Here is a 16,958-nt window from a genome sequence, read left to right on the forward strand (position 1 = left end):
GGTTTTTCCTTCAAGCACCATTACACGCTTCCATTGATTGCAAATATACACTAGGTTATTTTCAGGCAAAAAATATAAATATGTTAAAAACACTGGAGATCACAAATGGACATCTCTTCATCTTTACTTAGTTTCTTACTGCACCAGTTGAAAGACTTCTGTTTCTTCTGGGTTCCTGGTGAGCTCTCAGGTTAGCCAACTACATACTGTCCACTTTACTAGAAACTTCCTCCTTAAACTCCCTTACTGAACTGCATCACCAAACTCCCATTAGCTCTCCATATGCATTTAACATGGAAGAGATGGGAATGTACATGGGAATGTAAACACAGCACATGTCTTTATTCATTGAAGTAATTGCGTCTGTCTAGGATTGCAGAATTAGCCATGTGATCTTGGAAAAAATATGTCTCTGCTTTAATGAGTAATGGACAGATGCTCCATTTGTGCTCCTTCCCATTCTTTTGAAAAAAATCCAGAGCATTACACAGCCATACTAGCTATCTTATATTCCATATAAAGACTCTGCAGTAGCCCCTGCTTATCAGCAGGAAGCAGCCACCAAATCATCTATGAGAAATCAAGAACTTTCAGGATATGCCCTTTGCAATCTGTATGTATGTATGTATGTATATATGTATGTATGAAGTTTATATGCTGCCCTTCTCCCCCAGAGGGTGACTTAGTAGCTGTTCAGGAGGTGACTTTTCCTTTCTTAGCCCTAACATGTTAGCATTCCATTTTTCTGATTACTCTTCTCTCTTGCCTCTCTCTTCTGCTGAATTTAAAACAGTTTTGCTGGGGATGAGGATGGAATATAAGGCATGGGAGCTGTAAATTGTATGCATAAACACATACCTCACAATAAAGTCATTGACAAAATCTTGGTGCTCTTGTGTGTAGTCAGTACTTTTGGGGAGGACTATGTAAAAAAGGGAAAAGGCCTCTTTTTCTCTTAAGATTGAATAGTGCTGTGGGAAGGGCTAATTGCGAACAATGCTAAGTCTGAACAAGCAGGACAATATTGGTTTGTGATAGATAACATATTTTTAGAAGTTGATTAAAATAAGAAATGCCGCAGGCTGGAGAGGAATTCTGTCTTTAGTACTATACTGCATGGTTCCCTCTGTTCAATAGTCTTTGGGGAATGGCTAAACATTCCTCTGAAGCATGATCCTCTTGCATTTCTGTGAAACTGAATTCTTGGTGCAATATATTGTCCAATCAGACATCTTTAAACTTCAAAAAGTATAATAATAGACATAAAACCTCAAACAGACCAAATGATCTGATGCAGCTTTTTGGAATATGACATTTACATTGGTTATCTGGCCAACCTAAGTGTGATGCATCATGTACAAAGCATTGCCTTGATTTTTTCACACCTACCTGCCAATCAGAGGGATTTTGGGCTGCTGGACATTTTGTATTCACTGACTGACTGACTAAGTTAGTGTTATAGCCGCTCACTTAGAAAATTATAGGCATTTACTCATAAAGTTTCCTTTTAAATCCTGATAGATATGAAAGTATCTATAGGTCTTTATTTTCATTCTATTCCAGGGCTGTTTACCAAACTTCACTCATGCTGCTGTGATAAAGGCATTTTCACTGTTACACACAAATGAGCGGTGAGAGTGAAACTTAGTATGTTCTCTCTCTTTTGATTGCTGTTATTATTGGAAAATCACTGTAGGTAATTTCCAGTTAAGTTTGTATCCAGCACATTCCAGTGACTCCCTGTGTCCAGATCAGAACAAGCACACTTGGCACTTAGTGCAGCAATCAGAAGTATAGCTTGATGTTTGTTTATTACATAAAAGCAAACCTGAAAACATTTAACTAGCAAAAACCAGGATAAAAGGCAGTCAAAAGCATGTGGGGGGTGGGGGGATTGCTAGAGAGAGACATGAACAACAGGCAAGAATTTACATTATCTGTATCAAAAGGATACAGAACTTTCCAGAGCCCTTGAAAACAATACTGTGCCTAATTAGCATGCACGGTCCCAGGGAGTAGCCTTTGGTGATTCCTGCTTTAACCCTTTTATGTGTTTAGAAGTAGCATAGCAGATGGAAAGGAGGACACTGGGTGATCCCTCTTCTATTCTGCACCATGAAGAGACATTTTGGGGGATGGGGATGATGCATCCAACAATTATCAGCATCTTTGTGTTAAGTCCGAAGATCTGAAGGAGGAAACCTCTTATGTCCCTGAAGGCTAGCTGTTACAGTACCCTCATTTTCCACAGTTGGACTTCATGTGGAGATCCTGCATGCTGTGCTAGAGTATGTTCCCATTTCCGCAGTTTGGCCTGTATAGGAAGAAGGCAATGGAGTGAGCAGAACGACTATGTTCTTTCTCATTTTCTTTTTTCACATTTGTTGCAACTAAGCTTCAGAATGCAAGAAGCTGTAAAGATTTGTCATTTTGTTCTGTTGAAGAGCAAACATGCCAACTAAAATTTCATAGCCAGGTATCTCCTCTCTTTAACATGAAAGCTGTCTGTGCTTACGGAAAGCTTTCTGCTCATGGCAGAGAGTGTGTGAAGGCAAAGTGGCAAAACATTCAAACTGCTGGATGAAGTAAACAATGTTCTTTGTCTTGGCAGAGACCCTGAACGAAGGGATATGATGAGGTGGGGGTTGCTCTTTTAACTGGAAAATTTCTTCATAATCACTGAGCCAAGCTGTGTGTAAATGTCTTCAGGAAACAAGAACAAGCACTTCAGATGGACTGTCGTGGCTTAATCTATCCAAATATACACACCCCTGGGGTTCTTCTGGCTTGCTCCATTGTTCTGTTTTATCGCTTGCTGTGGCTTTACTCTTGGCAGGCTCCTTTCATGGCACTTGCCACTCAGTGGTCGAAGATTCTCAAGTTACTTGTGAATTACTTTAGGAGATGGATTATTTGTTTTATTAGTCCTATTTCTTACTAAAGGAGCTCAGAGTATGAGGCACTGAGCAAATAACCCCACATCATTTAGACCAGTGGTTCTCAAACATTTTGGTCTCAGGACACCTTTACATTCTTAAAAACAATTGCAGATCTCCAAACTAGAAAAAGAAAATGTAGAGAGCTCAAGGACAGACCACGCTCCTTAATTAAATATTGGATTTAATCTTAGAAAAGGGAAAGGCAGTAAATAGCCTGGGTAACTGCATCTGAATATGTTCCTTAAAATAAAGAATTATTTATTTAGATAAATTGATAATACTTATTATTTATAAAGCCAAGATATAAAATGATATCTGCAAAACTAAAAATAATGAAAATTAACAACTGGAAAATTCACAAACTCAACTATATAAGAAAAAAATAATTGCAGTACAAAAACTGTTAATAAATATGTATAATTGAGAGTACAAAAATTGTCAGCATTTAATATAATTTGCTAAAATGACATTTGTGCTGATGGGAGCAATCAATCAGGAAAAGCCTTACAGTATTAGGAACTAATACATTGTGTTAATCTTTCACTAACCTTTATTATAGGATTTCTGAAACATGCTTGGTGTTAACTTTTCTATCCCTAAGGGAAAAAAAAAGTCTCAGAAAAAGAATAGAGAGTAAAGTATGTCTGAGTATGGGCAGACTGCTTTGTCTTAATATGTACATAAAGGTTTCATCCAGCCTGCTGATGATAGACAAGGCATAGTGAATAGACTGTTTGTCTGTGTCCCATTCTTAGGCAGTCTGCCTAGACTGATCGCATTGTAAAGATGTAGCTGGAGGTGGGACAGCAGAAAGTTTTTTTAAGACACGAGCTATAATCTGATGTATATGTGGGAAGAAGCTCTGTTGAATTCTGTGGGGCTTATTATTGATACACATCTATAGGATTGCATTGTTAGTGCCTACAAGCTATTCAAATGTGCCATGAAATAATAATATCAGTGCAGTGGAATTGAATGCATAGAGTGCAAACAAGCTATTATGGTGCACAAACATAGGGATCAGCCCAGAGTCACTTGTTTGATATGGGTGGCCATAAAAATTGAATAAACAAACAAACAGTTGAACAATTTTACTATCATACCTTTCATTCTTAGTGGTAGAACTGTTTACTGAATGTGCGGTAGGAAGTTTTAAAAGGTTCTATGGCATCTGGGAACATGGGCCCTGGTCCTGCTTCTCCCATTTGCTTGGCATATCCGTGGTCAAAAAAATTTGAACAGCTGCAATGTATGAAAATTTATGTCAGTGTTACTGAAATATTTTAAGACAAGGACTAAAGCAATCCATAATTATCACGGATGGAATCCAGTGTAATGTCTACTTAGATTAGGGTTGCTGTAAATCAACAATTACTCATAGCATACAGTGCATTCCAATTTAATACTGTGTTGCAGATGTATTGCGCAAGATAGTTTTTCCCCAGTAAAACAGATTTTTCCAATCTGGTAATATAGAGCAATATTGTTAATTAAGGTTATGGAGATTTGGGGTTATTTCTTTCAAATGTTCTCAGTTTATTTTTTCTTTATATTTATTTATCTTGCAGATATCCCATTGATTGAAGATGACACTATGGATTACACTATTACTATTAACCTATCTGGGGTGTATACAAGGAGAATTTTTCACTTCTATAGGTATGGAAAATTTTAAACAATATAGTAAAATCATGAAACTTAAAATCTTGTCTTTTTATGAATGCGACACATATCCCACCCTCTAGTTCCTTTCATTCTTTCTAACCCAATTGGGCCACACGGGCAGTTATGTGTGCCCCTAGATCAACACATTTACACCTCTGCTCCATAGGCTGCATTGGTTGCCAGTTTGCTTTCAAGGTGCTGGTTATGTGGCCAGGTTATTTGAGGGACCACCTCTCCCTGGTTACATCTACCTGTTCCATCAGATGAGGTACAAGAGGCGTATTACAGGTCCCATCTGTTAAGGAGTTTCATCTGACAGAACCCAGGAAAAGAGCCTTTTCTGGCATGGCACCTGCCCTTTGGAACATCATTCCCCCTGAGGTGAGATTGGCCTTGACACTATTGGCTTTCTGGAAGGCCCTGAAAACTTGGTTTTGCCATTAGGCCTGGGGATCCCAGAGAAACATGAAGCCCGTGAAATGGCTGTATTGTGTGTAAGATTCTGATTGCGCTCTCCCGTGTCTTCTGTTTAGTTTTTAATTGTTTTTAATGGTTTTGTTGTAATTATTTTGACAGTCCCCATAGAAGCGAATATGTGTAGCTCAGGGTTGAACTGTGGAGTCCTTGGGGTTCCCTGAGCTTGGCTGTTTTCTGGCAAATGTTTCATTACCCGGCTAGGTAACAACTTCAGTGCTAGCTATTTTATATATACTTTATAATTTTATATTTTATTTAGAATAGCTATCAATATTTCGACAGTTTTTGCTTTTTCTATTTTAATTGCGTGAGCCAGCCAGAATCACATACATGAGATGGGCAGCTATATAAATTCAATAAATAAATAAATGGAATGCTGGAGATAAGTTGTGTAAAAGGTCCTATGATATCAGTAGGATAACTGAATAGGGCCAGACATGATGTTGGCAAAGAAGCCATCAGAAGGAAGACTGAATCTGAAAGTGGGCCTAATCTCGCTGGGGGCTGTGGAGAAATAAATTCCAGGGGGAAAAATTCCCCAGTGCATCCCTGTGGGAGTGGCACTTGGGCAGTGGCTCGGAATGCTGCTGACTGCTCTGTTCTGAGCTCCCTCCCTTCTCCCCACGTGGAATAAGCGGAGCCCACACCACGCTTCCTAGTGCATACATATACACAGATGCACATGGACACAACGCAAGTGGAGAACTGAAACACAGAGGTGCAACACGTTACTTAATTGCATATAAGAAAATGCAGATGCCTCCTATGGCCAGGCCTGATAAAAAATTCCAGAAGCCATGCTTTGCATGCTTTTCTTGCCTCATTTACCCCTGGCAAGAGAAAAATGGTCATTTCTTCTGAATAAGCATACTGTTTTTCACAACTATGTTTTAACTATATTTTTGAGTGCCTAATGCATTTTTAAATCTTAAAAGGACTAAATCTTTTCCAGGTCACGGAGGATAGTGTGTGGCTCATTTTGGCACTAAAACCGAAATGATATCACTTCCTTTCATTTCTAATTTTTCTGCCTGTACATTATTGACTGGAGAGCATGAATTTCTCACATGCTCATGTATTTTCTGACAGAACGAATAAAGTTGCAACTGAAAATGGTGTAGAAAACTATATTCCCATAGGAAATAAAAAGCAACTTAAATAAATTTACCAGTTGGATTCCTGCTCATGAAATACATTCCATTAGTGGAATCAAGAGGAGGATTTCCTCCCTCTCCCCTGTAGCTCCATACAGCCCAGATAAACCTGCTTTGGAGCATTGGAGGACTTTGTGGAGAAGATGGTAGGAGCAGGAGCATTGCAGGAGGGAGGAAATCCCAGTATCCAAGTGGACATCTGCATCCGTAATTTAAGATTCTGCCTGAAATCTAGCTGTTGGCATCTGTTTTATTCCTTTCCAAGATGTGCAACTCAGCATGCAGTGTTTGATGAGGCAGGAGAATTCTTTGTACAAAATGGAAAGGATGACAGATAGCCTTCCCTAGAATTTGGCCACATCACTATAATTTTATGGGCTTAATAATCCTAGAAACATATTTAAGGGGGAAATAACCCATTCTTATGCATGACTCCTGTGAACAATTTCGTAAGAAATAAAACGGGCCATAATAAGAACTTAAATTGGCTGACATTTCCTTCACTTGAGTTTATAAATGTCCATGTAGTTTCTTTCAGGCTCTCAGCCTGACCATGTGACCTTTTTTTATTTAATATGCGTTTCTTAATTATATGCTGGCCTTAGCTAAAGAAACTTTAAAATAGTAATAATAATCTATGTATACACTTTCTGATCTGTACTGAAACTGATAAATACCAGATAGATCCAATTTAGTTTTTTATTACATTAAAATTTAAATACCTTGGCTGATGCAGTTGTATTTTCCTCATACCCAATGAGTGAGCTGCTTAAAAAATTGTCCTGTTTTTAATAAATGGCTTTAAAAACTATTTGGCCTAGACAAAATGACTTCAAATGGAAAAGTGGTAAAAATGATTGAAGTATTAAAGAATGAAGAATTGTTTTTCCAAATCCCTTCCCCAAAGAACTTTTTTTCTAATTTCAACAATAATTCTAATCTGCCAGTTAAATCTTAAGCTAAATTGGAAGGCTCCAGGAGTTACATAGAAGGTTTGAATAAGCGTTTATCACAAGTATACCTGTCTTAGTGACACTACAGTTAGAAGGGTTTTTTTTTCATAAATCCACTATATTATTTTTATATACTGCCAACTGTTTATCTCCATTTCATAAAGAAGCACTGAAGTGAAAAAACTAAGAAGTACTGGTTACATAAGACTTCTTGCCATAAAACAGAGAACTTGGCTGCTCTCTGAACAAGGTTTGGCAAGTCGGCAGATGTCAAATATTTTCTCCCAGTAGAAATTAGAAAGCTGGAGCTGAATCTGATGTTGTTTAAGTAAAAGGAAGCAAGTTTTAAATGGGGTGAGAATGTATCTTGTTTTAAAACAGGCCAGTGGGCAAAGGTCTTTATGAAAGGAAAGGATCTAAACAGAAGACTTATAGAAATCAAATCCTTGAAGATTTATAATTTAAATTACATGGCACGGCTTCCCCAAGGTAGGGGTAGCCAGCCCTCTTAGAATTGTTTTGAGTTGTATTCCCACCTATCTGGAGAATGACAGGTTGATAAAACCAGTGAGTCTGTATTTGTGTGTGAGAGAGAAGCCAGGCCGGGTGGGGGGGAGATGATGGGCAAGGTGAGCTTGTATTCATTTCTTAAATAAAGTTCTCAATACTGAGATGTGATTAACAGTTGAATATTCACATACTTTTTTTTTTTTTTTTAAAGGGAGCAGTTTGATTAGCAGTTGCTTGAGAGTCAATATATTGTAGTAGCTCAACAAAGTTGACTTTTCCATTTAAGGAGGAAGCTCATTGAATCGGGCTCATGAAAAACTGATTCCATCTTCCAAATATCTGGAAGTACATATTGGAGATGAAAGGAAGAATAGAATAATACTTCTCTTCACTGCATCTGTTGGATAATGTTGGGGACAATAAACCAAACAAACTTGTTTTCTTGAACTATCTAATGCATACAGTGCTTCTGGAAAGTTGATATCCAGCATTTTCAACACTGTCTAGCCCAGAGAATAAGCCTATTAACTTGCCCTATTTCTTTCAGAAATATTCTGACACAGAGGATCCTGGTAAAGAAATGAAACCATTTCCCCCCCCGTATACTGAAACTATAGAAATGTAGCTCCAATATTGGCAGATTTAATTTTGTAAGTTTAAATTAATGCTTCTGTGGCCTTTATGATAGTCTCTCATATGTAAAAATGGACCAGCTTATACGTCTTAACCTACTACATCTGTTTGTGTTCTGTGCTGCACACATGGCCGGTTCCTAACTTGTTAAACAAGTTAAACCCTTAACTATTTACTAACATGATCATGATTCAAAATGTAGACTTTCTGCTTAGAGAATGAAGCTTATTTTTCAGATAGTCCAGAAAAAGACAAAACACCAGTTCAGAATTGATCCTGGAGTGTCAGGTTGAAGAGCAAAGTTCAGCTGGATGAACCAAGGAATCCAAATCAGCATACAGATAGGATTGCAGGCAAGATGGTGGTGATGGTAGTAGAGCATTGATTGATACAAGAAGCCAGTCTAGCTGCAGTTTCACTTCTATAGCTCTTCCTATCAGCTTGACTATTTGCTGAATCATACGTCTTTCTTTCACGTAGATAGATGGTCTTCCTTTTTAATTTGTTGTGTATTGCTGGGCTCATGACTTAGACTAGCTCAGCTCTGGATCAGCTGATTGAGCCTGAATCTGTGTCTCCTCGGGTGTGCTCTCTGTCCAGTTCCGGTGATGCAGGCTGAGTCCAGTGTTCAGCCTGGCCAAGTTCTTTAGCTTGTGTATCTGAAGACTCAGACTGATCCCTAACACTTTGCTATCATCCAGTTGAAGAAGGATATAATGATATTTGACTTTCTTCCTTTTAAGGCCAGATGACAGACCTGATTTATGCAGAAAAAGATCTGGTACAGTCATTAAAAGCATATATTCAAGAGGAAGAATCCAAGCTTGCTAAAATAAAAAGGTAAAGGGAAGAGACTTTGTTTTTCATATTAATATATTTTTCTTTACTTGGCTACTAGGCATTGTCACACTATGTTGGCTTTTGCACTTGAGCAAAGAGAGAAGATAAAGGCTGAAAATCTGCAATTTTACCTAAAAGTAAATCCCATTAAATTCAGTAAGGTATTTGCTGTAAGTGATGTCATGTTTCAATACAGATTACTCTCGTTCTGCGTTCTATGTAGAATGTAGATACAATCACCAAGAATTGGCTATAGCTTCACAGAATATAACATAACATTCTACATTAGAAAAACAAGAGTTTACCTTTTTTCCCCCCAGAAATTTGTCAGTGGACCAACAAATATGAATGCAACCCAGTGTGTGAAGAAGCTCTTAGGATAGTCATTGGATTATATTCCCTTGTAGCATATTACCTCAAACCTTATTAATTTCCCTCTCATATTTACAGTAGGGTAACACAAATGCAACAATCAGAGCCAGGGAGAAAAGATGGTCTTCTGATAGGTGAACATATAAAGAGAACTGGGGAGCAGGTTGCGACTGGGCATAGGCTGAGCCTGGAATTTATGTGTAGTTTCAGAATCAAGTTCCTGAATCCTTTCATGTACAAACTAACTTTTTATTTCCTCCTGAGCACTTGTTTTTAATTGCCTAATTCGGAGTGGTGGTGTTAGGGCACTATTTCTGCTATTATTACACAGCAGATATCAGAAACAGTTGCACGTCTAAGAATGGAAAGACATCTTCACGTTGAACTCAGTTTCTGCTGACTGTATCCATGTAGTTCTGTCGGCCATGTTACAGAACTGGCTGTCTGTTTGTTTCAGTTTCCCCTTCAAATACTAACCAGGGCCAACCCTGTTTAGCTTCTGAGAACAGCCAGGATAGGTTAGGTGCTGCCACCTGCTGAGACCTTTCTTATTTATAAAATGTTTACTCAGATTTACCTCTGTATTTTAATAGACGTTTTCCTTGATATAATTGATGTTTTAGTATACAACTTTATTAATTGTTCCTTCACTCTGATAGTTTAAAAATCAACCTGAAAGAAAGAAATAATCAAACATTTTTAAAGGGAATTGGTCATATGAATCTTTGCATATTTAAAGGTACTACATAAGTAATAAAATGCAAGATGGTGGGAAATAGTGGCAATAATTATATCATTTCCACAACCCAAGATTAAAGGACACAGATGATTCTAATAAGAGGGAAAGTAATTGGGAATACAAAGACGTATATTGTTATATCCTTACCTATTCAGGGTTAGTAAGCTAAAATGATATTAAATATATGTATATGCTTTTGTTTTCCAGCTGGGCTGAGACAATGGAATCCTTAACTGTCAAATCCTCCTCCGATCCAGAAGGTTATCTTGCTCATCCTGTCAATGCCTATAAACTAGTGAAGCGCCTCAACAAAGAATGGCTAGAGCTGGAGAATCTAGTTCTTGAGGACACAACCAAAGGTAAGAATATTTGGAGAATCAGACATGTAATATAATCAATATGGATTGTTTTGGAGTTTTTTTCAACAAATTTCCTTCATCAGTAATATTATTCTGTCATCTTTTTATTAGCGAGGTTGTTCTCTCTTTGTCCATAATCATAACAATCTAATTCAAACTCCCTGAACTAATGTGCTAACATGGAATGCAGTTATCTCTCAGTTTTTGCACTTCTCTGAATTGTACAGTGAAGTGACAAATATCTTCAGGAAAGTGTTTGCAAAAATCCACTGATGGGATATAATTGTAGGCCAGCATACAATATTCCAAGCTGATGCATAAAGCACAGAAGGAACTTGTGCCTAAAAATTAGTGACCATTACAGAACGTGAAAGAAACAGTGTGACCTGTCCTCAGTATTTGTAACTGCATGAGGATATTGGTTAAGATGGAATAGTGCTGAGTGGCCAAAAGTTTCTCTTGAATTCCCCTACTGTATCTGGTATGACTTTAGCACATACAACCCCTCCGTTCAGAAACAGATATGTATTTAAGTCTTCATGCTTTCTTTTTTTATAATAACTTTATTAAATTTTAAAAGAACAATAAAAACTAACCAAAACTAATATTAAGAAAGAAAATAAGAAAAAAAAGAAAGAATTGGAAAAAGAGAAAATAGTAAAAAGCAAAGGTGCAGAAAAGAAAAGGAAAAAAAAAGAAAAGAAAACAACAACAAAAAGAATTGACTTCCGACCCACCCCGCAACAGATATAAATAACAATATTCCTCAAACTCTTGCTCTAAATTTACTATGTAATTTCCGTTATTTCTATTAACCCATATTATTTCCAATCATCCAACCCATACAACATAATTTTATTTTTTATATCCCACAAAAAGTCCCGCCCCCCCCAAAAAAGTCCTCATGCTTTCTATAGAAAAGGAAAGGGAGAAAAAGCCGGTGTCTGACTTTTCCCCTGCGGCTGGATTCTTCCCATCAGGATCATTTCTTCAAATTAAGTTACAGTTACCTCCAAGTGCTTTTGAATCATTGCTATTTAGCTGTGGGTCATTTGGAGCAAAGAAAAGGTTAAGATGGCTCTTTCCTGAAGCCGTTTTTCTAAAGGAAGGAATTTTTACTCATCTGGACTCTAAAATTTACATTTGCATACAACATGTAATTAACCTTTCAGAAATGTTTTAGTCAGCCCTGGGAGGTTGGTGAGGCTGAGGAATGTGGATTGGACAAAAGTAAGTTCTGTCTCGGCTTTACTAAAGGAGTGAGTCGTATTTTTGTGATTGGAACTGTACTTCTTTTTCCTTTGCCTACTAAAGACTATGACAGGGATATAATGATGGCATCAGAGAAAGCAGTGGGGAGAATGTTTGTTTGTTTGTTTTTCTTACTTTTTGGGGTTGGGGATTTAAGCCAAATAGATAAGCGGCACAGTGGATTAATGCACACACTATGGGAGGCAAAAAAGGACTTTGGGAGGCCATGACTTATCCTATAGGCACCTTTACAGCAGTAAGAGGCACTGGTATGCTCAGTACAATGTAATATGTAAACAAAAAGACACAGTTCTCACATGCATCAACATACTGCACATCTTCAGATCTGTCTGCAGGCTAGCCTCTCTTTTCACCCCAATACGATATTTGCAAGGGAACATTGTGATGCGTTTGCCTCCCTTTAGAACAGTAGGGAATGGCAGTAAGGATTTCCTGCATCCAGGTTTGCCATTTGACACTGCAGGGTCTGAGAATTGCTGTCCTTCTTCTTAGCGTTTGTCCTGCTCAGTTGCAGAGCCTGCTTGTTTTGCACTGTGCTTTCAGCAAAACGTATCAGTGCACAATGTGACGTGGGGGTGGGGGTTTCAGCCAGCTGGTCACAGAGCCTGATGCTGACTTAGGCTAAGAGAGAGAGGCTGACAGAAGGTCACAAACCTGACTTTTGTCCCTAAGGGAGGACTAGAACCTAGGCCTCCACGCTCCTAATCCAGCATGTCAGTTCTCACACAGGGTCTAAGAGCAGAAGACCTTGTTTCCTATTTTTGAATTGCTTGTGCTACTTGGAAGATGAAAGCCCTTCTCTTGTAAACTAAATTGTCTTTGGCTCCTTAAAGTTTGGGTGAGAGCAGTGTTACTCCAGATATATTAAAAAATAAATGGACAACAGCAAAAAAAAGGCCCCTGCAAAACATCTGTTGCTTTATTTGGAAGTGGTATCCATTTTGGGTTATCCAAATTCATAATTTGCAAACTAGCCACAACTAAGAGAATGGGAATCACTTCTCTAGCAAATCATCCCTTTCAGAAATATTCATAAATATGTTAGACTAATCTTCAAGAAATAAGGTCTGTGTCAATAAGCAAGTAAAACACTAGACTATTCTTCCTCTCTGTTATCGTGATGCCAAGTATACAAGATGAAGTTTCTCTTTCCTTCCACATCTGGTATTGCAGTATGGAGACTGCTATTCAGATGTGATCAACTGTATAAATCACTTTTCTTTTCTTAGAGCCAATAGCCTTTGAAGTTTTTAGCTATTGACCGCATTAAGTCACAGAGAAACATGGTACTTAAGTTTGGCTGTCCGGATATGAATTAAATAAATTTGTGCCTACACAGAATCAAGATTTGTAATCTCTGTGTTTTAAAATGCAGCATTATAAGCAACTATATTTATTCCACTAGATTTTCTTGCAAAAATGGTTTCTATACATAAGCCTAGATGTTCCTTTTGCAGCTATTTCTCCTCTTCCTTTTTGCAAAACTGTTTTTGACAGGAAAGACTTGTTTCTGAATGTTCTAGTGGTATTAAAGAGGAAACATTGTTTTCTCAGAAATCAACCACATATGGTTTAGGGCAGTATTGTGCTTATACTAAAAGCATAGAGGACTTGAAATATGCTTTTCCAGCCAGGGCATGTAGCTCATGTTTTAACAGTACTTCATAAGAGCATTATCTCTTGAAGCTTTGAGAGAGCAGGAAAAGATGACCTGTCTTCACTGGCAAAGGATTGGTACAGACTGCAGAAAAGTTCAGGGAACACAATCACTTTTTAGTTTATACTTCATGTCTCCATTACTTTCAGTGTGTTGGCCATATGTGTGAGTGAGCACTGGGAGTGGAGCCACATCTTTCTCACTGTTGGATATTGAATGGGTTACATTAGAGGTTCTTTGCTTTATGTGATTAAAAGTTATATGTATGCATACATTGTTGGATCACAGTTATTAGCACTTTGGAAAGGAGAAGACTTGCAACTGATTACAAGTATTTATAAAAAGGAGAAACAAGCTTGCCATAAATTTTCTGGCCAGTTATTTCTGAACTTCATAGGCTAAAAAGGCTGAAAAACATGCAAAAACATAGACTTTTGTAATAATATTTTCGATCCCAGAACATTTAGTTATTCTGCTAGATACTCTCTGTTAGCACCCCCTATAGTCCCATTTTCTCACTGGTAGGTCTGCATAATTATTTTGCACATATCTAATGATGAATTTCAGGAATTCCTCATTGGTGAGACCTGTTCTCCACTTTATTATTTAATTGTTCTGATTTACATTAGCTATTTAATTTGTGGTGTTTTTGTTAAATGATGCCTACTGGCTTTTGGAGACTCTTGGTACTGATAGCCATATGCAACAGGGGTAAATTGTTCTTTCATAGTGTTACAAATGCTTTAAATATAAATACATATAAATAAATATCACACCATCTACTAAATACATTGGGTGGACTGTGGCTTATTACATACTGAATGGCCAGTGCTGAATTTTTGCACTTGTTGTGTGTGTTTTTTTTAAAATGTCATTTGTAGTTCAAAACAATCTTGGTAGAAATGCATGGTTAAATACATATTTAAGATGGATTCGGTTGACTAATACTTGTCTCAAACTAGGTAAGATTTATCAGACTGCTTCATTAAAATCTATGCATTAAAAAACCCATGGTAAATTTATTACAAGTGCATCACTGCCCTAGTTGAGGTACAGCAATAAAGCTGTGAGTCGGCCACCAGAACTAAGTCTCAATTTCATGTTTTCTTTCCTTCCCCAGTCTTTTCTGTATCCAAATGGGCAGACAATGGGTTACACAAATTACAGTGTATCTTGAAACCAGAATTAGAAATGATGATTTGAAGTAGATTTCCAATTGTTTTTTGGAGGTAAACTATAGACTGCTCAGATATAATGGGAAGCTGGTTTCTTCAAAGCAAAAAGGGAGGGGGTGGGTTGGAACATTGCAGAAGCACTATGAAATTAGGGTGGGGGGGGTAGAAGGAAGAAATGTCCAAGTAGGAAGTTCAGTACAATTAATCAGTCTATGTTTCGGCAATTAAATTGCTCCAGTTTGGATGCATGGTGGAAAAATATGATGACCTTGTTGTTATTCTTTGGATCCAGTTCCTATACATGGAACTCATCATACCAAAGGACCAAAAGCTCTTATTTCCCCACTGCCTACATTTATTTTCATTTGCTTACTTGAAACATATCCATTTTCTTCATTGTTTCTTCATGTTTAGTTCATTGGATTTTATCTTCATGCCAAATAGTAAATAACAATGTATTCTATGTGATTTGAGAGAGTCTGATGAGAACATTGTTTATTTATGTTTCAATTTCAACTGTTGAATCCAATTTACCATATTCTCTGAAACAGGAGAGATGTTTTTCATTGGAGATAACTCTGCTATTGATTATAGTCTTCTGAGCACCCAGTTAACCATTTTTGTCTTGTTCAAATAAAGGCTTTATTTCAAATCTGACACTTCAGCGTCAGTTTTTCCCAAATGAAGAAGATGAGACTGGAGCTGCCAAAGCATTAATGCGTTTGCAGGACACATACAAGCTGGACCCTGAAACAATATCAAAAGGAGAATTTCCAGGTGGTGATTGAAACCTACTTGATGTTTCTATAAAGCTTATTGATTCTTTGAATTGGGTTCCCTGCTGAATATCAAAAACAGTGGAATATGCTATAAAACCATACAGTTGTTTTCTACACCATATCCTGTGTCCTAAATACAGTTCTAGGTAGCTCTGTGCCAGTTTTTGTTTTTCATTTTGCTATTTCCAAGACTACAGTTAGCAATGGTCCATCAGATTCCAGAAAAACATGCTTAGTCATACTTATAGCATTATTGTAAAGGTGCAGAAATAGCTTGGAAATGTAATGCTCTTGTCCTAAGGTTTACTTACATTTCAAGCAAAAACAATCAGTCTCCACTGTTTAGGTGACTTCTATGCACTGTCAGAATGATTTGGATTCAAACCGGTATGCTGGACGAGAGAGCAGTTTAAGGTCACCATATATTTCAGACAGAGCAAAAATTGTCAAATTGTTTATTAACACTTCTGTGATTATTAGGCCTCATAAATGCATTTATGGCAAGGTAAGTAACTTATAGGCTTCTTGTTAACTATAAACATTTTTGTGTAATCTTTTGTTGATTCAGAAGTTTTATATGCCACATTTACTAGTAAAATCCTCAGAAAGTGGCTTCCATTAAAAATATTTGGATAACAAACTTCAATACGGTGAACCATTAATAAAAGCCAGTATTTGGCTCTAACTCATGCTAACCTGGGATTCATTCCAGTTTTTCACATGGATCAGTTTATTTGGCAACTAGACATTATGAACATCTGGAGTTAAAGGTATATTTCAATATATTTTATTGTCCCAGAATCTAGATGACTCTGTTAGGGTAAATCAGATACACAACTGCACATGGATGTTGTGTAATTGAACTAGAAAGTTCTCAGTGGTTTTTGTGCTTAAATTGAGACTCCACAGAAGCCAGGCCATATTATGCATCTGGTTTATTTTGTGTTCCTTTTAACCACAGAAAACTTTACTTCTGGATGGGGAGGACAGCAGGTTTGACTGAAAGTGTCCAAGATAGCTGACAGTTTTAAATTTTGAAGAGGCAACTCCCCACCCCATCCAAGACTTTAAAGAATCCTGTAGATATGTGACAAGGGAGATATAAGATTTGGAAAAGATGTACTTCAGAATACTTGCTCTTTGATTCCACATATTTGAAATGTAAATAAGGTTTTCCTTGAGGTTTAAGAGAAAGACAGTGGGACTTCAGCTCTCAATTCCCTTTACCTTCCAATTCCACTATTCATACAGATAACAATAAGTATTAGGTCTGAGGGTTTCTGCTCTTTGTTCTCAAAGAGTTTTAAGAAAAAAGTGACATCCTCCCACACTGTGGGGAAAGCAGGGGTATTCCTACTTTCAGTGCAGTTTTTTTGGTTGTACTTTCCCCTAGCAATTTAAAAGTTCCTGGTGAGAGGAGGGGAAATGAACTCA

At 37.4% G+C, this 16,958-nt stretch overlaps 1 protein-coding gene across 6 annotated transcripts in view; it reads left to right on the plus strand.

Moving 5' to 3' along the window:
- The window catches only part of P4HA2 (prolyl 4-hydroxylase subunit alpha 2), a 51,816-nt gene that overhangs the window by 10,226 nt on the left and 24,632 nt on the right, over positions 1 to 16,958 (plus strand). For all 6 annotated transcript variants that reach the window (XM_007439399.4, XM_088133736.1, XM_007439400.4 and 3 more), the window contains 4 exons: positions 4,508 to 4,598; positions 9,075 to 9,171; positions 10,490 to 10,641; positions 15,385 to 15,522. In XM_007439399.4, coding sequence (XP_007439461.1) covers positions 4,526 to 4,598; positions 9,075 to 9,171; positions 10,490 to 10,641; positions 15,385 to 15,522 — 460 coding nt within the window. In that variant the 5' untranslated portion in view covers positions 4,508 to 4,525. The remainder of the gene's footprint in view (positions 1 to 4,507; positions 4,599 to 9,074; positions 9,172 to 10,489; positions 10,642 to 15,384; positions 15,523 to 16,958) is intronic.

This window comes from Python bivittatus, unplaced genomic scaffold (assembly GCF_059951505.1).
Source record: "Python bivittatus isolate LINGU-HERP-01145 unplaced genomic scaffold, Pbiv_v1 ctg000080_np1212, whole genome shotgun sequence".
In the NCBI taxonomy this organism is placed as follows: Eukaryota; Metazoa; Chordata; class Lepidosauria; order Squamata; family Pythonidae; genus Python; species Python bivittatus.